We start from the raw sequence: 23316 nt of genomic DNA, 5'->3' as shown, positions 1-23316 counted from the left end.
GGTTGGGCTTTAACCATATCTGCAATACCATTCACAACAAGTATATATTACGAATGTTATTTACGTTGACTGATAAACACAAATAATTATCAAAACGAGCAGATAGTATTGCACATCGTACTTAATATGGCTATGGAAATAAGTTTTGAACCAAATTATCTTTGATCTTGGGAAAGGAATTGGCTAACACAACTTTGATCTCCAACCCATTTACTAATCACCCAAGTATTGCTATTCTTAGGTTTAATTGCTCTTACTCGCCAATTGCAACCTTGTCCGTGGTTTCGATATTTCATAGACAACTTGGTCGTAGTACTCTCAACCACTACAACTTCTTGATGAGTTTTCATGCAGTGATGTTTTATTGCGGCTTGAACATCGTGCTTGGACTCAAACTCTTGTTTGACATACAATGGATCTCCTCTTGTCCACGGAACCCGACCTAAGCCTTCAACATCCAGTATATCTTCTTGCGGGTAAGCCCAATTAATAGCCTCATAATGTGGAATCGAATTCCAAAATGGTTCAACATTCGCACATTCACACATAATTAATATGTTTTAACAAAAACATGGTAACCAATAAAAAATTAAAAATATAATAATAAAAATAACTAATGAACCTGATGATTGTGGAAAAACAACGGGATTAGGCCTACGGGTACCAGTCTCGTGTGACAATGAATTACCATGATGTACATCAGCTGCATCGCTATCATTCTGATCAAGTCATTAGCCAATAAAGTATCTTTATCTTCCTCTTACTCCTCATTCTTAGGTTCTCTGTCTACCATATAATCGTTATCTTCTCCGTGAGCAACATTTGATTGTGTAGGCTGGGGTGCAGAAGACGATACATATTGTGACTGACTATTAAGGTCCAGTTAGGGTTGGCAAAAACGAGCCAACCCGTCGGGTTGGCTCGCAACCCGTCCTAAATGAGTCGGGTTGGGTTGGCCTAAATGAGCTGCCAACCCGATACAACCCGACCCGATACAACCCTAACCCAAACGAGCCAGCCCTCGGGTTAAACGGGCCAGCTCGCGGGTTGGGTATTTTTTTAAAATTAAAAAAAATAAAACGTTTGGTTTGAGCGTTTTAACACTGAAGACCAGAATCCTTTTCCAGCATCAGGGCGCTAACACGTTCTGTATGGACGTTTTAGCGCTCCAGACCAGCATCTTTTGGCTTCTTTCTGTAGCAGGGCGCTAAAACATTCTGGATGAACGTTTTAGCGCTCAACACTTAGAATTTTTTCTCTTCTTCAGAATCTTCTTCCTTCTCCTAGAGCCAACCCGCGAGCTTTTTTCCGAGCCAACCCGCGAGCTGATTATCGAGCCAACCCGCGAGCCAACCCTAACCTGGCTCGGGTTGGGCTGGGTTGGGTTTTCTGGCTCGTTTATTTTTTCGAGCCAACCCTAACACGACCCGACTTTTACGGGTTGAATGCGGGTTGGGCCGGGTCGAGCCGGGTTGGGCCGGGTTGAGCCAGGTTGGCCCGTTTTGCCAACCCTAGGTCCAGTCCACGAATCGGTATTGATAGATACTTCAATGTGTTAATATCCACATATAACTCAAGAAATTGAGACGTAAAGTTATTCACGAATGTTCTAAGGAAAACAACCACATCCTCATCATCAGATATATCAATACCCACATATTTGCGGTTTCCACTGGGGACTCTACACGCCAATTAAGATATTATTTGATTTTATTGGAGCTTCAACTTTCGACGGATCTTCTCCTTTAAGTCTTCAACGAACATACCTCGGACAATATGCATTGCTCTTTTTTCTCCTTCGAAGGTCAAACAGCTTGCACCTACATTTTTAGAACCATTGTAATATATGAATGAACGAAATTGATCCATAATAGTATTAGAATAAAAATAAAAAATAGACCGCAAGATGAAGAACACAACACAAGAAAGTTAAAAAAATGAGCACTGAACAAAGTAAAATCTCCTAACGTTATCGATATGCTTCAGAAAAGTGAAAAAAATAGGCCGGCAATGGTGGGAGGAAGATAAGTACATGACACTGGGATGATATTTTCGTAGCTGAAGGGATATATATAACAGGTTTGGGCAAGTGTTTGGTAGGATGGGCGGTTAAGAAGAGTTGATGAAGACTGAACTCGTATGGTGTCAGTGTTGGACTAGTCCCATACCTGATTAATATTGGACTATTCTCGTACACATCAAATATGGGACTAGTCCTGTACTGACACAGTACGGGTTCAATGTTGCAGCGATGACTTGTCAACATGTCACGTTCATATAGCATGCGGGACTAAATGGGGGAATCCAACTTGTCAAGGTGTCTCATCCCATATGTATACGAGACTAATCTCATACCTGGAAAGTACGGGTTTGATTGCATTACGACGGAAATACATCTCAAATGTGCTTTGACTATGCAAAACTTTTGCCAAATATTATTATTACGGTGCTTTTACCGAGTTAGAAATATAAACAATCAACTTAATAGATTGGACCAATTGAGATTTGATTGAATCAATAGGATTGGTTGGCCAAGATTTGATAGCTTTTAGGACAGATAGGTTTGATAAATAATAAACATCAACTTATATTTATATAACCCGTTCCATTTAGGTCACTAAATGATAGGTTGTTAACTTTCTTAATTATTTTAGTTTTTTCCTTTCCTTTTTCTATTTAGTAAGGCCATTCCATTTAGCCCAAAATTCATGGAAATTTAAGTTGAGATTTTTAAAACAAACAGCCCATTTCTATCCAGGTTCAATTAACGAAATAGAATGGGGAAAAGCTTAAACTTTTTCCAACCAAAATTAAAATGGGGAATAAAAGAAATAAAAGTAAGTAAGAATTAGGGCAGGTAAAATGGGATCAACTCGACAGGGTGAATTTTATAGCTCACTCTCAAGAGTGGGGTGAGGCGGGCTGACTCATTTTTTGACGGGGAGAGATGAGCCGAAGCGGGTTAGTATAAGTTGATAGACCAACTCACCTCACCCGCCAAACGAGATTGGGTGGATCAAGTTTTTCAACCCACTCTAAAAAATGAGACAGGACGAACTAACTTATGTTTTGGCGAATTAATAACGGATCACTTATATTGCCACCTCTAATCATCACCAAAAGTGTTATTATCCCTTTTGTTTTATTAGGTAAAAGGGAGAGGTCTAGTTAATATTTTACCATTTATTTTAAAAATCCTGGCTGCTCACCTAACACTTCCACTGTGCTGCAGCAAAATCACTGATTGGAGAGCCAATAATTAAGTGGGGGGAAAAAATGCTAATTAGCAATTGAAATGCAGAGAGAGATTATTATTATTTTTCATAATAATAAAAACTGGCACCGGACATACATGCCAACCATGGACTGCGGCATTCCGATAAGCCCACTTGGTTGTGTTGCCCATATTGCTGAAGAAATGCCCATTTTGTATTACCTTCATTTATCAATTGGTTAGAGATAATACTTCAAAGTTAGTTTTTTCTTCTTTTCTTTTTCATTTTTTAAATCCAAAAAATGCAACACTATCATTTTAAAACGCCTCTCTCAAAGAGTCCTGCAATTGAATATGGTTCATAAGGTAATGTCAAGTCCTACAGAGACGTAATCCACTTTTCAACTTTGTGACATTTCACATATAGAATTGATTTCCCAAGATAAAAAGGCTTCCCACTTGTGTTTTTCTGCAAATATCCGTTGACATTAAAAACCCTACAAAACCAAGAACAGTGCCCAGTGACAAGGCTGCTTAGAGATGAATATAACGCCATTAATTATAAAATTATGCATCGATAAGCTCTTTTTGAGCTGGAACGCATGGCCATGCATGGCTTCAGACCTGTATGCATTACCCATCACATCCAAATTATGGGAGTGGTTGAGTCAATTTGCCTTCCCCAAATTTTTCTTTTGCAAAATGAACAGGAAACTGTCTGAATGTTGATCAATCAGTGCTATGGGAATGCGAGCGAGATTTGTGTGCTCCTCGAGCACAAAACATATGATGGAATTGTGGTGATAGAAAGAGAAAAAAGGTTGAGGACAGAAATGAGAAAAAAAAATTAATTTAAATCTCAATTTTTTAGTGGAAGGACCATCGTGATTCTGGATCATATTAAAAATTTTCTGAGATTACAAAAGTTACAAAATCATGATATTGGGTGAAATTTAATTAATTATTTTGTATTTTTTTAATATATCTTCTCACGCTCTCACACGAGCTTTTTGTGCTTAAAACGTAAATATGGTATAGGTCCATTTTTTTGTATAACTTGTACTGCACAGATCCATTTTTTTGTTTATTTTATACTTTTCTTATTTTTACTTGAAAGTTGAATGCGATAAGGATTGAACTCATGATGTCCTACTCACTCCTGTTTTAATACCAGTATATTATCAATAATAGTAACATTTATTTAATTAGAAGTCACACACGAAATACTGTAACTTCACTAATATGTCTTCACTTCACTTGCCATATGAGTTACTTTTACTGCATAAGGGGTCCATTTCCTACACTAGTTTCAGAAGGAAAGAAAATATAGTGTGGTAGCTAAGAAAAATAAAAGTGACTTTGGCACCGCCAACAGGTGCTTCTCCCTGCATTAACACAAATTTTGGGAACATATACTTACTTTGGAAAAAGCCCCTTTTCTTGGCAATTTAGATCCTCCGCCTTTTAAGGTTGTCCAAGCACCTTCTCTTGAAAACCTTGGAATATCACAGTTTGCAAAATCGTTTCATAGTAATTTGTTTGAGATATTATAGTTAATTAGTTCTCGTTACAATTTCTTTTTTCTTATAATTATTTTTTATTGAATCAAAATTAAATTAACGGTTATAAAATAACATTAAATGAGAACCTTTAAATAAATATTAATTTAAAGATAAAAAATTATTGTAAAAAGAGAGATGATAAGAATAACTTATGAAACACCGACACTTCAAAAATTTTGATGTGTCGTGTCCGACACTTCTCGACACTTTCCGACATTCCGACACTCCAATACTCGTTGCAAGGATTCAAAAAAGGTTCAAAGGTTACGTTGTGTTGCATTTTGAGTTCAAACTATTAGATTCGTTAGATCAGAATTATGATTTTATTAAGTTTAATATAAACATTTGGGATATCTCATATTTCTTTGTAAAATTGACAGGTATTATAAGTTTAGCTTTCTTTTTTTGTTAAATTATTAATACTAAATATAATATACAGTACATAAATTAAAAATATTATATAATATCAAAATGAGTTCTAACGTGTCAAAATTTAACATTTTTTAAATTAACGTGTCAGAGTGTCGTAAAAAACATAGAGAATAGCCTACTTCGTTCAATATGTACATGCTAGGTTGTCGTATCACCGGATAACACTTAGATTAGATGTACTAAAAAGTATGCTCTATATATACCAAAATAATCTGCCAGCCACCCAATTTGAAATAGAAAATTGGGTTTATTATCTATCATTTAACATGACCATAAAAAATTTCTTACACATACAATATTTTGTGGGGCCCGCAACAAAAAAAAAAAAAAAAAACTTCGGCACGCAAAACGAATCTCTATAACATAACACAATCACTTTTCTTATAACATAACTCTTATAAAACCCTAGAAAATTAGGATAGAATGACTACGATATATGACTTTGAAGTAAAACATCAGCTGCTCACACTAGCATAAAATGTAGAAAATAGATGGACCATCACAAAGTTCAGTACAATTATACATTACATAAGAAGAAAGAAAGAAAGAAAGAAAAAAAAAGGAAGAGAAAGAATTGCAACCCAAATGCCTTGGTAGATGAAGAAAGATTGGAAGGTCAAGGAGAAGGAACCACCTAAGGAAGCTTACAAGGGATGAAACTATGAGGCCACATAAAGGGACATATCCTTGGGCGTGCAAAGAAAGCTGCACACTCAATCACTGATCTCTGGGATGGAAGATCAGGAATGCAATTGTTTCTAACATCAAGAACTCCATTCTGAATTAAGATCCTACACAGAGGACCCACATGAGTAAAATAGTTATTAGATAGTGAAAATTTCACCAAATTCCTCAACTCGAAACACACCATTTCTGGCACCATGCCATAGAGTAGATTACCAGCCAAATTAAGCAGCTCCACCTTCTCAAGGCAACTCAAAGAGAATGGTAAAGGACCTGTTAACTGATTGTTTCCAACATCAAACACTGTGGCTTTTTCAAGATAACCAATCTCATAAGGCAAGCAACCTGTTAGCTGGTTGTTCACTAACAATACCTCAGTGAGAGTGGACAAAGCTTTGGGAAGACTTCTAGGTATTGGACCCATGAATTTGTTGTTTGCTAAGGTAAGTAAGAGAATATGAGTAGTGCCTAAATTATCAGGCAAACTCTGTGTGAAGATATTGTTGTTGATGAAGAGGACTTCAAGATTCTGGGTGAAAATCTGAGGTGGGACTGCCCCAGTGAAGAAATTGAACCGGATATCCAAGAATGTTAGGGTGCTCATGCCTAGAACAGCCATGGGAAATGGACCAGACAATTGGTTGTTGCTTACATCAACCTCATACAGATAAGGTAACTTGGTGATTTGGGGTGAGATGGTTCCTTTGAAATTGTTGGAATTTGCATGGAAGAGAGCAATATCAGGAAGCTTATCAATGAACCCATCAAGTGTAGAAGCACCAAGTTGAAAGCCATTGAAGTCAACAGAGGCCAAAGCAATGGCAGAGGAGTTATCTGGGGGATTATCACAGTAGAATCCTTTATAGTTGCATATATCTGATCCTACCCAAGATTTAGTAACTCCTAAGGGATCTGAGGTGATGATGGACTTGAATTTTTGGATAACTGGGTACACTACTACAAGTCTTTGGTCTGCAAATACCAAAGCATTTGTTTTGAAAGGTAAAGTTGGAGATGCTTGAATGGTTATTGTTGATTTTTGACATGTGGAAGCCACTGGTTTTGTGTTCAATTGGTTGTTGCAGCTTTTGCTTGAGCTACCATCTCCACCACCTTTGATGAAATTTTGTGTGTCTCTGTTAATATCATGTGCTGACATGTGAATAGGAAGTGCCACAAAGAGGATGTAAAAAGTTGAGACCAACAATTTTGCAGGCATGCTACTCATCTTTGTCTGGTCCTCCTAATGTTTCTACTTTCTTTAGTTTTAAAGGCAAGCAGAAAGCACTAGTGAGGTTATTAGGCCAGCTTTCAACTTGCCCTTTAGTGTGCATAAGCAAAATGATTGAGGCAGCATAATAATCCAAAGAAGTATCTGGAATACTATGATATACTTAGTTATATATACCACACTGCTTTTGTAATATATTTCCAGTTTCGTCACATGCGCATCATATTGGACTGTGCACATGAAGTTATGAACCAATCCTTTTGTTAATAAAGGAAAATGTTTCTTCTGCGCACTAGATTCTAGACTAATGGTACTTTTGCTAACTATGTATAAAATATTTATTAATAATATATCAATTGGTTGTTGAAATCATAATTTTTTGTTAATTTATCGTTAATTGATTTTAATTCCGTAATCAATCAATATATTTTATTAATTAATAATTTACATATAGTTAAGAGCTATATAAAAGGTGTAGAATCTCAAATATAAGTTCTGATAAACAAAATTTTCTTAATTGAGAAAATAAAAATAACATAGTGTGTTAAAATGTAAATATTTATTTTATTTTATTTTAAAATGATATAGAATGATTTAATGAAAATAATGTATAAATATTATTAGTGAAAACAGAATTGTGACAAATAATGTGTAATAGAAAAAAGGAGAAAACAAGAGTAGGTTCCAACCCCAAAAATGAGATCTTCATTTGTCACATCTGATTAATAATGCAAAGTCCTTTCGTATTACACTTTGAAATTTTGGTATTATAGATGTTAAACCATAAATCGTACTTCGTAGCAGGGGCGGACCCACTCAGGCTCACATGTCCGCACTTGCAGACACGAAAATCTGAACAAAAATTCTCAAAAAAAAATTTGAGTTTGCAACTCCCTACACGCTACCTCTCCGTTCACGCTACCTCTCTGTTCTCTCTCTTTCTGCTGCAAGGTTCACACTACCTTTCCGTTCTCTCTCTTTTTGCTGCAAGACAATGTGTTTATTTAGTATCTCAAGAAAAGGACAGCCACCATTGTCTTGTCCTTTAGACGCACGTTTGGGCATTGGAATTAAATAAGGTTACAAAGCAATATTATAAGCCTAAGCATGAATTAGTGTTATGAGTCTCAACTACAACTTCAAAGACCTTCCCCTGCTTCTCATCTTCTCTCCCCCACGTTCCTTTCCTTGTTAAAGAGGTTAGTTTCATATTCAGTTTTCCAATTTTATTTTTTTTGTACATATTCAGTTTTTCAACTTTTTTTACCTGTACAGAGAGCTTCCTCTGAAGTAAATATAAAATTAATTAGGTGTGATTATAGAATTAATTGCAAAAGACAAGAAGATCCCCTTAAATATTTGTTTAGCTTTGATTTATGGTCAATGATTTTATCATATTGTTCTCTTAGCATGACAAACTCTTGGGTTCTGAGCTGGTGGTATTTTCTTTGATCGCATTGTTAATCAAAGTTTCAAATCCTTTGACTTCTTGAGAGTGGTAATGAACAGAATGCATTTTTCAATTTCTATAAATACACACTTAACTGTTTTGCTTAGCTGATGTTTATGGAAATTTAAAAGTATGGCCATCTTGGAATTTTCCTATTTCCCAAGTTAAGGGCTATTTTCAAAACTACAGGATTTAAGTCTTGTGACTTATTATACTGGCTCTTTTCATGAGTTATTGCTAGACTATACTCCCTATCTCTTTTCAAAATTTATTGGTTCAAGCTATCATTATAAATGTTTCCATGAGTTCATCCTAGGTAACTGAGTTATTGCTGTTTGTATTAAGCTTTGTATATCATAATTCCATGAATACGTTCTGCTTATGCATAGATTTTTTATTTTTTTGAAAAGGGGAAGGGGATTGGAGGACAGGAAAGAGATAGGGAATCTGCTACTTTGGATTCTTGTAAATGAAGCTATTCTAGTTTATTTAAATTAAACACTCATCTTAAACATTCAACAAGTCTCAATGAAAGGTACCTTTCTATATTTATTTATTTATTATAACTGTTTTAATAGCAACAAACGATATAATTGATATTTACTTTTGGATTTTTAGGGTTGTAATTGTTTCACTAACATAATTACTTTTGGATTTATTTGTCAGGGATACAATCTTATTTCAAACGTCTAAAACCCACAAATACAGAACCCAGATCTCAAAATGAACAAGTTTCAAATAGTATTTCAGTTCCAATTATCCAAGAATCTTATCAACCTCAGAGACAAAATGTTTCAATTGTGGAAAATTCTTCTCAAGATCAAAGACAAAATGTACCACCACAAGCATCTCAATTTCAAAGTTTTCAATCACCACCTCAAGCAAGAGTTAATATAGAAAATCTTGAAGCGGATCCGGGAAAAAGACCTTCAATTTATTCAATGACACCAAATCCTATAGAGAGAGAGGATATCCGGAGAGCTTATTTGCTCAAGGGGCCAACTCAACCAATTCTTAAACCATTCCCTCAAACGGAAATGTATGGAAAAATGCGTAGATTCAATCCTAAGTGGTATGAAGAATTTGGTTCTTGGTTGGAGTATAGTGTATCACAAGATGCATGTTATTGCTTGTATTGTTACCTATTTGATATGGAGGTGGGAGGTAGTGGTTCGACGAATGAAGCATTTGTTAGTGTGGGGTACAAAAATTGGCAGAAGAAGGACAGAATCAAAGTTCACGTTGGAGATTATAGGAGTGTTCACAATAGATGTTATCAAGCTGGTCAAGATTTGATGAAGCAAGAACAACATATTTGATGCACTTAAGTCACCATAAATTATTATAATTGCAGACGTTTCAGTTTTAAAGCTTTTTATGGATTTTAATAATTGCAGACGTTTCAGTTTGCATGACTTTATGTTTTGTTTATGGTTATTTCCGTTTTGTATCAGTTTTTAAGACCATTGATGGTCTTTTATTGTCAGTTACTTTGTGTATTGCCTTTAAAAGGCTTGTTAGAAGGACGTGAAAGGGGGACTTTTTGATGATTGAAGAATGATAATATAGCAGAAAACTTCTGCATTTTCCTGAAAGCCTACTTTCCATATAATTTTGCATCATTTGGTATCAGAGCTCAGGTTGCCTTAAGATGGCTGAGCAGGAAAATCGCGAAGGCCGTGGTCGTGGTCGTGGACGAAGAGGTCGTGGCGGCAGACGCGGTCAACCTACCGATGGTGATTATTACACTGATGCGAGAGATGCTGAAATTGAGGAAAAGGACAGACGGATCCAAGAACTCGAACAACAGCTTGCAGAGGCACAGTTGCACGAGTCAGATGAAGGATGGGAATCTGAAAGATCATCTCATGAGGAGGAAAGGAGATTCTGGAACCGGAACCAGGAGCGACGAGGACGAAGTCAACCTGGAAATCAATCATTTTTTGCTAATATTGAGGTGATGATTGAGATCCCGGAATTCGAAGGCACCACTCATCCAGATGAGTTTATCGACGAGTCACACACCGTCGAAAAGGTCTTTGACATCATAGACTTGACAGAAGACCAGAAGGTACCAATCTATGATGAATATGATGATTCTCAAGATGATGAGAATCCTGTTATGGATGCTCTAATTTATGAAAAGTTCCCTATCTATGATAAGTATGATTGGGAGCAAGACGACGAGAATCCAGAGGTGAAAGAAATCTCTTGTAGTGATTCCGATGGAAAGTCAGTTATTAGAAATTCTAATATCTTTGACAAAGATGAAGTTCTACCCAAAGATATCATGCAGAATGATCCTTCATCCAAGACGTCTTTAGTTTGCAAGCAGTATTATGAATTTGGGGACAACGAGCATAACAACCTTATGCTCCATAGAGATAAAGATTTAGCTTTTGGTAAAAGTTTAATTGGCCAAGGGCAATGGGACTTGCTAGTACATCAGACAAAGTTTTCCTATGACGGATCACAGATGCGATCATTGATCCAAACTACAAATGAATATACCAAGCATGTCAAAGAATTGCATTTCCAAGTCCTAATCTTAATTAGGAAATTTGGTGATATTGTACCATAAGAGTTGCCGCCTGGATTACCACCTGAAGACGTTGCAGATTCGAGGGTGAATCTTTTCCTAGTGGGAGAGGATGATGCACTTAAGTCACCATAAATTATTATAATTGCAGACGTTTCAGTTTTAAAGCTTTTTATGGATTTTAATAATTGCAGACGTTTCAGTTTGCATGACTTTATGTTTTGTTTATGGTTATTTCCGTTTTGTATCAGTTTTTAAGACCATTGATGGTCTTTTATTGTCAGTTACTTTTTGTATTGCCTTTAAAAGGCTTGTTAGAAGGACGTGAAAGGGGGACTTTTGATGATTGAAGAATGATAATATAGCAGAAAACTTCTGCATTTTTCTGAAAGCCTACTTTCTATATAATTTTGCATCAATATTGATATTGCCTTTTCAAATATTTTTGAGCAACAAAGAATTGATTATCGTATTCGGCTGAAAGCTTCTTTAGATTGTGCTAGATACCTACTACGAAATGGTCAGCCTTTTCGGGGAATTGATGAATCTGAAAGTTCAAATCAACAAGGTTTATTTATTGAAACTCTAAACTTTTATACTAAGCCAAATAAAGAGATGAGTCATGTGGTCTTGCAAAATGCCCCTGATAATCACAAATTGACTTCACCAAAAATTCAGAAAGATCTTGCTCAAGCTTGTGCTGATTTGACTGTTAAAGCAATAATTAGAGATCTCGGCGATGATTACTTTTCATTGCTAGTTGATGAAGCTCGTGATGTTGCAATTAAAGAACAAATGGCAGTTGTACTTCGGTACGTAAACAAAAAGGGGTCCATTGTTGAATGTTTTATTGGTATAATTCATGTTTCAGATACTACCGCACAATCACTAAAAGCTGCGATTGATGGGCTATTTTCTAAACTTGGTTTAAGTTTGTCTAAATGTCGCGGTCAAGGCTATGATGGAGCTAGTAATATGCGGGGTGAATTCAAAGGGCTTAAGAGTTTGATTTTGGCAGACAACAAATCTGCATTCTACTTTCATTGTTTTGCTCATCAGTTACAATTGGCACTTGTGAAGGTTGCAAAACATTATAAGAAGATTCAAGAATTTTTTGACATGCTTCAAAAGATGGCTACCGTTGTGGGGGGGTTCATGCAAGCGGAAAGAAATTCTTCTAAAGAATCAATATGAGCAGATAGTTGAAAGAATTGCTCGCGGTGAAATACTAACTGGAAAAGGTTTGAATCAAGAGACAACATTAAAGCGACATGGAGACACTTGTTGGGGTTCCCATTTTGGTACAGTTACAAGTGTTATCTCATTATTTTCTCCAATAATTTCCTTGATGAAAATTATTGAAGACGAGCCTAAGAATGATGCTGCAAGAACTGATGCAGGTTGCATTTTGTATGCCATGGAGGATTTTGAGTTTGCATTCTTGTTGCATCTAATGCAACTTATCTTGGGGATTTCTTATGAGTTGTCACAAGCACTACAAAGAAAAGATCAAGATCTTTTAAATGCAATTGGTTTAGTGAAGGTAGTCAAGATTCGCTTACAAGAGGTGAGAGATCATGGTTTTGATGAATTGCTTCAAGAAACGAACATATTTGCCAATAAATATGATATTGACATTCCAAATATGGAAGATGTTTATTGTCCTAAAGGGAGATCAAGACGAAGATTGGAATCATTCACATTCTTGCACTACTTTAAGGTGGAGTTATTTAATAGAGTGATAGATACTCAAGTTCAAGAGTTGGGTGATAGATTTGATAATGTCAATACCAAGTTGCTTGAGTGTTTGAGTTGTCTTGATCCTCGTGATTCATTTGCTGCTTTTAACAAAGAAAAGTTGATTGAGTTTGCTAGATTTTATCCTTTGGAGTTTGATGAGGTTGCAGATATTCCTTTTCTTTTTTCAAGTCTGGGTAATTTTATTGTTGATGTAAGAGCTGATTCTGATTTTGTCAATTTGAAAAGAATTTCTGAACTTACTTTGAAGATGGTTGAGAAGAGAAAAGATATTGTTTATCCATTGGTCTATTTGTTGATAAAGTTGGCACTCCTTCTACCGATAGCAACTGCTAGTGTTGAGCGAGTTTTTTCTGCAATGACTTTTGTTAAGGATAAGTTACGCAATCGAATAAGTGATGATTGGTTTAATGCATGCATGTTAACTTATGTTGAACGTGATATATTTGATAAGATTGATGATGAAGATATAATGCAATATTTTCAAGCAATGAAGAATCGAAGAATGCTTTTGTGATCGTTCAATTGTAATAACTTAGTTAACTCTTGATTATTATTTTTATGTTAAGTTGATGTTTTCTTTTCTTTTCTTGTTTATATTATTTTGTTTTTTAATGCATTTAAAAATTCAATTAGATGGTTTGGCCACTTTGGGACTTTTTTGCATTTTCCTCCATCTCAGTGTACCAGCTTTTCATGGAGGTTAGTCACTGTTAATTTTGCCAATGCAGATGTTAAATACCTTTTTGTTTTGAGATTAAATGTTAGTAATTCTTATGTATACTGTTTATCAGGTAGTAACTAAAGAGATTGGATGACTTGATTTTTATTCTGGGTTTGCACACTACAATCGCTCAACTCAACAATCATTGGACATAGCTTCACTGCCATACTTGCTTCACAGGTAACTTTTATTTTATACATCATTTTTTACTAGTTTATGTCCTTCTTTTTCAACATTCTTAGTCAAGGGTTGCTAAGTATTTGTCTGCAAGATCACCGGGCTGCTTATGACATGTCAGGGTAGGCTGGTTTTAGTGGGAATGTTCCTGCATTGATAAGTCAACTCCTCCACGTGAAAGTTATATCAAAAATATTTTAAGTAAATTTTGATATATGGAAAACTAATCTATACATTCAAACTATTCATAACATATAATATATCATAATTATTATAGAGTTTATGTTAACACATAGTGACATATATAATATCAAAGAAACAATTAAAGTGCTAGAAATAAAGAGTTTAGATAATTAAAACACAATATATCCTAGTTCAGTCACCACCACTTGTGACCTACGTCTAGACTGAATCTACTCGATCAAATCTTTTACTAACAGTCTAGCTTCACATGTGCTTTACAAATCGCTACAACCTTCCAAGACTTCGGGCTCTTGGATGCCTTACAATTTTCACTCCAAATTTACTTAGGTATTTGGGTACCTTTCAAACTTAATGGATCTCACAACTCTTTACACTCAAGAATACAAAGAAAAAAGTGTGGTTATACAACTTGAAACACTATGGGTATATGAATTTTCAAGATATAAGCTCAAATATATGTAATCTTTAAAAGATATGAAAGAATAAGCAAATGATAGTGTAGAAGCTCTCAAAATATGCTTAAGATGAGCAAAAAAATGATGCCCAAAATGTTTTAGAGTTATTGGAAATGTATATATAGTGTTTTCATTGAAAACTAGTTGTAAGTAATCGATTACTTTCGTGGAGTAATTAATTACTTGATGAAGTAATCGATCACCTTCATAAAGTAATCAATTATGTACTTTCATCTGCAACTTGACAGCAAGAACACGGTTTAGTATTTTAGGCATAACTTGAGCTATTCTTGTAGGATTGATATGATATTGGTCTCTTTGGAAAGATAAAAGAAGATCTACAACTCCTATAAAGAACACAAGATCTAAATCCATCATCTTGTATACGAAAAATTATTCGAAAGATAGCAATTAAATTATGCAGCAAATTTTAAGTTCAAATGTGTTCTAGCTTGTTTCCAACCACTTTTTATGAAAGATCTTGAGTTGATAAATATTTTGAAGTTATAAAATATGTCAAGGATCTTTTCCATGGGTTTTTCAAATCTCTTTCAAGTGTTTAAAGTTATGGATGATGCAATTTGAAAAACATGTTTACTTTGAGAAAAACTTTGAGCTCATGCAATGCAATCTACCATATACCCTTACACATGAGTCTACGTTCTAGAGATATAATTCTAAATAAGATTTTGGAATTAGGTTCACATCTTGATTCTTTACTTGAACTTGATGCTTTGAACTTGTTGGATATGACAATACTTGATATTTTGTTGGTTTTAAAACTTTTTCACCATGGTTGTGATATTGAGCTTCTTTTAGATGTTGTCCATGGTTTGTTGTCTTTGATTTTGGTGTTTCTCTTTTAATTATTCCTTGTTTCTCTTAATTGAATTTCTCTTGACTCTTTGCTATTCTCAAAGCTCATCCATGTTGTTGCAACTTTGATGTCTTTAATCTTTTTATGTGGCTCCAACATGTATCTTCAATCCTCACGCATGGTTAATGTTTTTTGTTCTTGATCAAGGTTATTCTTTTTTTGTTGTTGCCTCTTTGTTATCATCAAAACATATCTTGTATCTACATGTAGACCAACTGTTACTTTTCTTCAAGTCCTTAATTCTCAAAGTAAGAATAAAAAATCATTAATTGCGGAAGAGGAAGTAAATGAATTCATTAAAAAAATTTCAATAAATACTTTGTAAGCTTAAGCATAAAGGAAATGATAACCGAAAAAATAAAAGGAAATACATTCTTAGCATATATTTATTTTTTATTTTACTTTTTTAACAATACTAATGTGGAGGTTTAAACTCTATGACCTCAGTAACTTTTTAAGAGAGCATTTTAAGTCCGAAGATCCAACATATTTTCTTTGGTTAAAAGTTAAGACAATTTTTATTTTTGGCAATTTTAAAAAAAAATTACTATTTAAGTGAGCCGACGACCATTTAACAAAGCTCAAAATAAAAAAATTATTATAAAAATTTATTTTTCATTAAATAATTTTATTAAATCATTTGATTTATTTGAATAGTAAATTATTAAATATTTTGAAGTTTTTAAGACTTTAAATAATTTTTCATTTCATAGTTTATATTTTAAATTTCTTAACAAGTTAGTCATAATTTTTATTATATATAAAGTCTCAAACAAAATGATTTCCAAAATTCAACCTTTTTGGATTGTACAGGGCTGGATAGGTCAAACCATCGAGCCAAATATCTCTTGGAGTGGATAAAGCCCGACCAAGTTAATCATGACCCAACTCTTCAACTACTTCAGGTGCACAGACGCTCTTTTCTATTCTAAGGGATTCCTTGGACACCAACACATGGGTAGTATAAACTATAGCTCAGTTTCACTAATCACTACCATCATGCCAATGAAAAAGAAGGGAGACTTTAAACACACCACGTAAGTGTGAAAAGTAACTTTGTGATGGAGAACATCGTGAAAGAACTTGAGCGAGATAAGGAAGATGTAATATCCCAGAAAAATAATAGTAATTTATAATACAATAAATTATTTATAATTTAGTAGTAGTAATAGTAATAGTAATAATAATAATAATATATGTATATATATATATATATATTAGATGATAAATTGTGATTTGTGCATTATGTGATTATTTGATTAGTAATTTGATTAGATATGATGAGTCAGCATTGAGTCAATAATGAGTCAGTCATGAGTTAGCGATATTCTGAGCTATAAGAAATTAAGAATAAAAAAGGAAATAGTGTATGAAGCCAATATTTGAGCCAGGTACATCAATGAAGAATAAGGAAATAATTGCACGAAACTCATATCTGAGCCCAGAACTCCAACTATAAATAGAGGCCTAGTCTAACAAAATCAAATCACTTTCAATCCTCAGTAATTCTCCTCTTCTCCTCTGCTACTCTCTTCTTACCTCAAAATGTTATTTTATTTTTTTTTATTTTTTATTTTTTAATTTGGTTACAACCGTTTCTTTTCTCTAATCGCTTTTCTTCTAAAAGGTAGCAAACACGAAGACCAGGTAATCCTAATCTCTAGAGAGTCAAGGGTTAGATTTATATGAATTTTTGCTTGATGTAATCTCGATACTTAGGGCACTATAGTTTTATTTTATATTAAATTTATTAAATGTGATTCTAATCATCATGGAATAATCAGTTAATTTGATATTTATGTAATCTTAATCCCTAGGTTCTCTTAGATTATTTGTGTATATAAAATTTGGAATTCCTATGTTCTTTTAGGTTATTATATATATATATATATATATATATATATATATATATATATATATATATGAAATTTGGTGTATGTAACCTTAATCCCTTCGTATTTGTAAGTTATCTTTTGTATGAATTTTTGTTTGTAATTCTAATACTTAGAGCACTGTAGTTTTGTTTTATATAAAAATTTATCCTATTTCTTAATCTTTAATTATCTGTAAAAAATTTATATTATCTGGGAACTTTATTGGGTTTTGACCCCTATAAAATAATAGGATTATTTATAAAATTATTTATATTATTTGGGAACTCATCTAATTAACCCTAGATAAGTATAACATTAATTATATATTATATATGAGTCTTATTAGGAATTTTATTTAATTTCTATGGAAAACTTATTATGTGCGATCTATAGAAAATTTGTTATGTGTGTGATGTGCTTGGGAATAATATTAATACCTTGATGGTGATAGATAATAAATCATAAAGTAAATTTTGTCTTTGATAAAATGATGAAAATTTTATTATGTACAATATGAGTCTTATTGAATAAAATAAAGAAATTTTGATTCCCTTGAGTAACTGACAAATAGGTTATATATTAAAGAAAAAACTTTCTAAATATGACAAGATTGAATGTTTCTGATTGTGTGTGATTAATTAATTAGTGGGATGATAGCTTTGGGATGGTACCTCATAAAGTGATGAACAAAAATTTTGGACTTTATGCCTCCAATAATTATGTGATGTGAAAAGAGATTATTTGTTCTTCTCAAAGTGGTATCTGGCAGGATATCTGGGATACTAGTAGTAACTTTGGAAAGAAGTGTACACACTAAGAAGAGATATTGTTGATATGTGACTGGCAGGATATCCGAGTCAGGGTAGACCGGCAGGATCTCCGGGTCTACCATGGTTCTCTACCCACTAAATGAACATAATAAAGATTATAAATAATATTTGATTCGATGTGAATATATAATGAAGTTGATATTTGATGTGATTATGATGGGAATATATTATATATATGATGAAGTTGATATCTAATTTAATTATTATGTAATTATATATTTAATTTGATTACTATATTTGAGTTATATAAATTATGTTTTGATTAGGATTACCAGCTTTGCGGACTTTTGTGTTTGTTTGGTTGCAATGATCCTTCGGGGGAGTAGATTTTCAGTGATCCAGGTTGCAAAAGATTGGGCTAACAGTGGGCAGTGAGGATAACTACTCAGAAATTTTTAGCTAATCCTAAATTTTACGTATAAGACATAGTCTCTGATTTTATTGTAATATTATGAATGTAAAAGAGCCTTGCACTTGTCCCTGTTACAGGTGAGGCGGTAACATTTTCCCAAATTAGTTTTAGATTAGCTTTCGCAACATTTATTATATTCAAATAAAATATTAAAATGTGAATTTTAGCAATTTCTTTATTTTAAAAATTGTTAGAAATTTGGGGGGTGTTACAGAAGATCTCTTGGAGCGGGGTGTCAAGAAACCTAAAAAGAATAGGGTCGAAGACTCCCCCATGGATGAGGAGATGAAGAAAGATAGTTTTAATGGAACATGTGAGGAGAAACTAGCAAAACGCTCTTCACTTATTAAGACTGTGGAAACTCCAATCAGGGGTTCCAAGAAGCTAGTCTCATATAAGGATATCGTCCTCAAGATGAATAGGGAAGGGGATGGTGGAAAAAGTGATGAAGAGGATTGGATGTCCACTCAAAGAAAAGAGGAGGAAGAGGACGGTATTATGGAGGAGGTGATTTTAGAAGAGCATGATGACCTCTGTGCCCAGTTTATAGGTTCTCATTACATCAGCACAAAGAGGATTGTAAAAAGTAGACTAGTGCTCGCATTAACTATCAAACTCCTAGGGAGGAAGATATGCAATTATTTTCTAATGTCAAGACTTTTGAAACTCTAGTGTCTTGAAGGTAAGTTTGAAATTATTGACCTGGAAAATGGTTACATCCTTTTCAATTTTCATATGAATAAAGATTATCACCATGTCCTGCAAGAAGGATCATGGGTAGTAGTGGAGCATTATGTTACTGTGCAAAGATGGAGGCCAATGTTTGATCCCTTTGATGAGCATCTGAAGCGCCTAGTTGTATAGCTAAGGATTCTAGGGCTTCCATTGGAGTTATACTCTGCTCAACATTTGTGTAGGATTGGTAATTTATTTGGCAAGACTTTAAAGATAGATAGGAACTCTTAGAGGAATTCAGAGGGTGGAGATGGGGAATACACAGAGAAGGCAAAGTATGCACAAATTTGTGTTGAAGTAGACTTGAGAAAAAGTTTCATCCCAAAGTTTCAGTTAGGTGGAAAAATCCTCCCAGTGGCCTATGAAGGCCTTCACTTAATTTGTTTTGGATGTGAAAAATATGGCCAAAGGCAAGAGACATGTAGTGGTGGAGTGGAGAATACCAAGGTTGATACAGTTCCAACAGAGATATTGACAAGCCTTCTGACTCAGCCAAGGCAATGTCTGGATTCAAAGAGGAGAAGTCAGAAGCATTCGGTTCTTGGATGGTGGCCCAGTGTCAAGCTAAGGGATAGAGACTCAAGGCGGTTCCTCAAACAACTTGGTGATGGCCTCTAGGTCAGAGATGCAAAGTTTGGAAAATGAAAAAAAGGTTAAGGACACCAGCTATCGAGGGGGTAGGGATGATAGCGCGCTAAACAAGCAACTAGTCACTGCAACAGTTGCATAGGGGGCTGATACAATGACTTTGCAGAAAGGATAGGAATCTCCTGAAGGTAATACGTTGACCTTTAAGACCACGACAAAATGAGAGCTAAGTAAACCACTTCCTTCTATTTCTAATTCTCTAGCATCAAAGCTTGTGTATGTGGTTTAAAATAAAGATATCTCTATAGGGTCACTTCCTCTAGGCTAGAGCAGGTAAAGAAAGGTAAACCCCCTAACATGACTGAAATAAAAGGATTACAATTAATGAACCCAAACCGTCAAAATCAAGGAAGATGGAAAAGGCTCCTGTAGCAGGAAGCAAAAAGCCTACTTCAAAAAAACTACTTGTTAAAGCTAATGAAAAGTTTATTCTGGTAGATGTAAAGGAGAAAGCTAGGTAGAAAGAGCATGAGGTGCTCCAAGTTATGAGATACATGACTAATGACCAAAAAGAGCAAGCCTTGGAGAGAGTGGTCTCCTCCATGCTTGCCGCCAAAAGTGGTTCCCCTTCTTTAATGCTTGAGTCCATCTAGGAAAGGATATGGAGGTTTCAATGGTGGATCTCAATCTTAGAAAAGTGGGTTGGAGTTTCTACCAGACAAAAATCGAAACCCCAATGTTGGTGCTCCATCAAACATAGATTGTTCCTTTAATGGAAGAAAAGCCACTGGGAAAGGTAGCTCCATGCATAGCGGCCAACCTTCAAGTTGTGTCTTATAAATCTGTTGATTTGGAATTGTCGTGGGAATGCTAAGAAGCGCCTTAAAGGTATTATGTTCACTTTTATGAAGAAGCATAAAGTTGAGATTATTGTTCTATTAGAGCCTGGGGTGGCTAAAATTATTCGTAGTCTAGGTTTCTCTAACTTTTGTATTGAATAAGCTAGAGGTTTTTTTTTGGGAATATGGATCCTTTGGAATAAGTTGAATTTTTCAATGAATCTTATTGAGAAAGGCCATCAATGCATCCATGTGAGAATAAATTGCCATGAAAATGATCAGTTTATCTTCTCTGTTATTTATGCTTGTCATAATTTTGACCAAAGGAAGCTTCTGTTGGACGAGATTAAGAGGTTTGGTTGTCATGTCCAAGAACCTTGGATGTTAGCTGGTGACTTTAATAAAGTGCTAACAACTAATAAGAAAATAGTGGTGCTCCTATTGATGTGAACAGATTCTTAGTATTTGGTGAGATGATAGATGAGTGCAACATGTTAGATCTCAACTTCTCTGGTCCTTTTTTCACTTGGAAAGGTCCCAAGTTTGCTCACTTGGCTCGTGTTTTCAAAAGGATGGACCATGTTTTAGCTAATGCTTCTTGGAGGTCTAAATTTGATAAAGCTAGAGTGAAGATCCTTCCTAAGAATTATTCAGACCATAACCCTGTACTTATCAATTTGTTTGTTAAGTTTGATGTGTGGTAAGATCGTCTCTTTCGTCTTTTCCCTGCCTAGCTTGACCACCCTCAATTTGCATAGGTGTTGTTGGATAGCTGGAGTAATGAGATGGATACCTGTAGCAATTTGGAGTGTCTAGTTCCTATCCTCTGCGAGTGGAATTCCAATACTTTTGGGAATATTTTCCGAAGAAAAGATGCCATTATTCGAAGATTGGATAGTATTCAACACAAGCTAAATTTAGGCCCCAATCTATTGTTGGAAGGTCTGGAGTTTGACCTTAGAATGGACCTAGAGGAAACTCTGGATCTTGAGGAAAAAATTTGGTATCATAAGTCGAGAAATAAGTGGATCAAGGATGGTGATCGTAACATTAGGTATTATCATACTATTGCCATTGCGAGGAGAAGAAGAAACAAAATAAAGGCCTTGAAAAATGACTTGGGAGTTTGGGTTAAGAACGAAGCTAGCTTAAATGAGCTGGTGTCCAATTTCTATATGCATTTGTTCACTGAGATTGAGTTGCTCCGTCCCTAATTTAATACTTCTGTGACTTGGCCAAGGCTGGATGGGGTGGATATCGGAAGATTGAGTAAGTCTCTATATAAGAATGAAGTCAAAGTTTCTTTTTTTCAATTAGGCGACAACAAAGCACTGGACCGAATGGTTATCCAGTTTCCTTCTACCATAGAAACTGGAACATCATGGAGGGGAAGATTTTTGAGGATATTGTTAAAATTTTTGACAATCCATAAGCCATTATGAGTCTAAATGAGACCATGTTTGTCCTTATCCCCAAAATTGATAACATGGAGAACATGGGCTAGTTTAAGCCTATCTCTCTGTGTAATGTGTTCTATAAGGCAATAACCAAAATAATTATGAACAGGTTAAAGCCTATTATGAACAAATTGGTTTCCCGTTCCAAACAAGCTTTGTCCCAGGTCGAAATATTCACGATAATGTGATTATCACTCAGGAAATGACTCATGCTATGAATAGGAAAAAAGGGAAAAAAGCCTACATGTCTATCAAGATTGATCTTATCAAGGCTTATGGTCCTTTGAGCTGGAGCTTTGTGGAAAATGTCTTGTGGAAGCTGGTATCCCGTAGAAGTTAGTTGATGTGATTCGAGAATGCATTTATTCTCCAAACTTTAAAATTTTGTGGAACGGTACTAAGTTGAACAACTTCTTCACTTCTAAGGGAATTAGGCAAGGGGACATGATTTCTCCCCTTTTGTTTGTCCTGTGTATGGATAAACTCTCACACCTAATAGCAAAAGAACAGATGGAAAACTATGAAAGTAGGGCGAATAGGGCCTTTTATATGTCATCTCATGTTTACATATGACCTTGTTTTGTTTGGTGAAGCCCCTTTGGAGCAGTTGGAAGTGATAGTGAACTGTCTCAACACATTATGTGCTATGTTTAGTCAAGCTATAAGTATTGAAAAAAATGTCATCTATCTTTTCCAAGAATACTCTTTAGCCCATCAAATAAGCTATTATTTAGGCTAGTCGTTTTAAGCCTGCAGATTTCCTAAGAAAATACCTTGAAGCTACTCTCTATCATGGTCGGGGCAAGAGGAAGAATTTCGAGAGTATTATTCATTGGGTCAGACAGAGGTTAGCTGGGTGGAAGAGCCATTTGATGTCCTTTGCAGGGAGGACTACCTTGGCTAAATTCGTTCTTAGCTCTATTCCAACTTACCATATGCAGTATAGCTCTTTACCAGATTTCATTTGTAAAGAAATTGAGAAATTGCATAAGGTTTTCATTTGGGTTGATTCAGATCATCAAAGGAAGCCTCATTTGGTTTCTTAGGATAATTTATGCATTCCCAAGAAGTTCGGGGGTCTGGGCATCACTAATTTGCAAGCGCATAATAAAGCCTTTATTCATAAAGAGCTTGGAAGATTTTGAATAACAAGGAAGAGCTATGGGTTTAGGTTCTATATGGAAAATATGGTGTAACCTTGATCCGAGAAGGAGCATCACATATTCTAATATTGATTCCAACCTTTGGAAAGGGATTTGTTCGGTTTGGGCTAA

The 23316-nt window shown here is 34.8% G+C and overlaps 2 protein-coding genes across 2 annotated transcripts; one reads left to right on the top strand and one right to left on the bottom strand.

Moving 5' to 3' along the window:
- Positions 1 to 5876: 5876 nt before the first annotated feature.
- Positions 5877 to 7127, bottom strand: LOC133300111 (uncharacterized protein At4g06744-like). Its single transcript, XM_061499610.1, has 2 exons — positions 6077 to 7127; positions 5877 to 5999 (listed from the first exon to the last, which is right to left on the bottom strand). The coding sequence occupies exons 1-2, from the start codon at positions 7118 to 7120 to the stop codon at positions 5973 to 5975; spliced, it is 1071 nt and encodes a 356-aa protein (XP_061355594.1). The 5' UTR covers positions 7121 to 7127; the 3' UTR covers positions 5877 to 5972.
- Positions 7128 to 10224: 3097 nt separating this feature from the next.
- LOC133300102 (uncharacterized) lies at positions 10225 to 13387 on the top strand. Its single transcript, XM_061499600.1, has 4 exons — positions 10225 to 10975; positions 11364 to 11425; positions 11563 to 12192; positions 12311 to 13387. The coding sequence occupies exons 1-4, from the start codon at positions 10225 to 10227 to the stop codon at positions 13385 to 13387; spliced, it is 2520 nt and encodes an 839-aa protein (XP_061355584.1).
- Positions 13388 to 23316: the final 9929 nt, after the last annotated feature.

The sequence above is a fragment of the Gastrolobium bilobum genome, unplaced genomic scaffold (assembly GCF_033153095.1).
Source record: "Gastrolobium bilobum isolate Gb01-03AN ecotype WA unplaced genomic scaffold, APGP_CSIRO_Gbil_v1 utg57927, whole genome shotgun sequence".
NCBI lineage: Eukaryota > Viridiplantae > Streptophyta > Magnoliopsida > Fabales > Fabaceae > Gastrolobium > Gastrolobium bilobum.
Note: the sequence above shows the minus strand (reverse complement) of the source record. Positions and strands in the feature narration are given on the sequence as shown.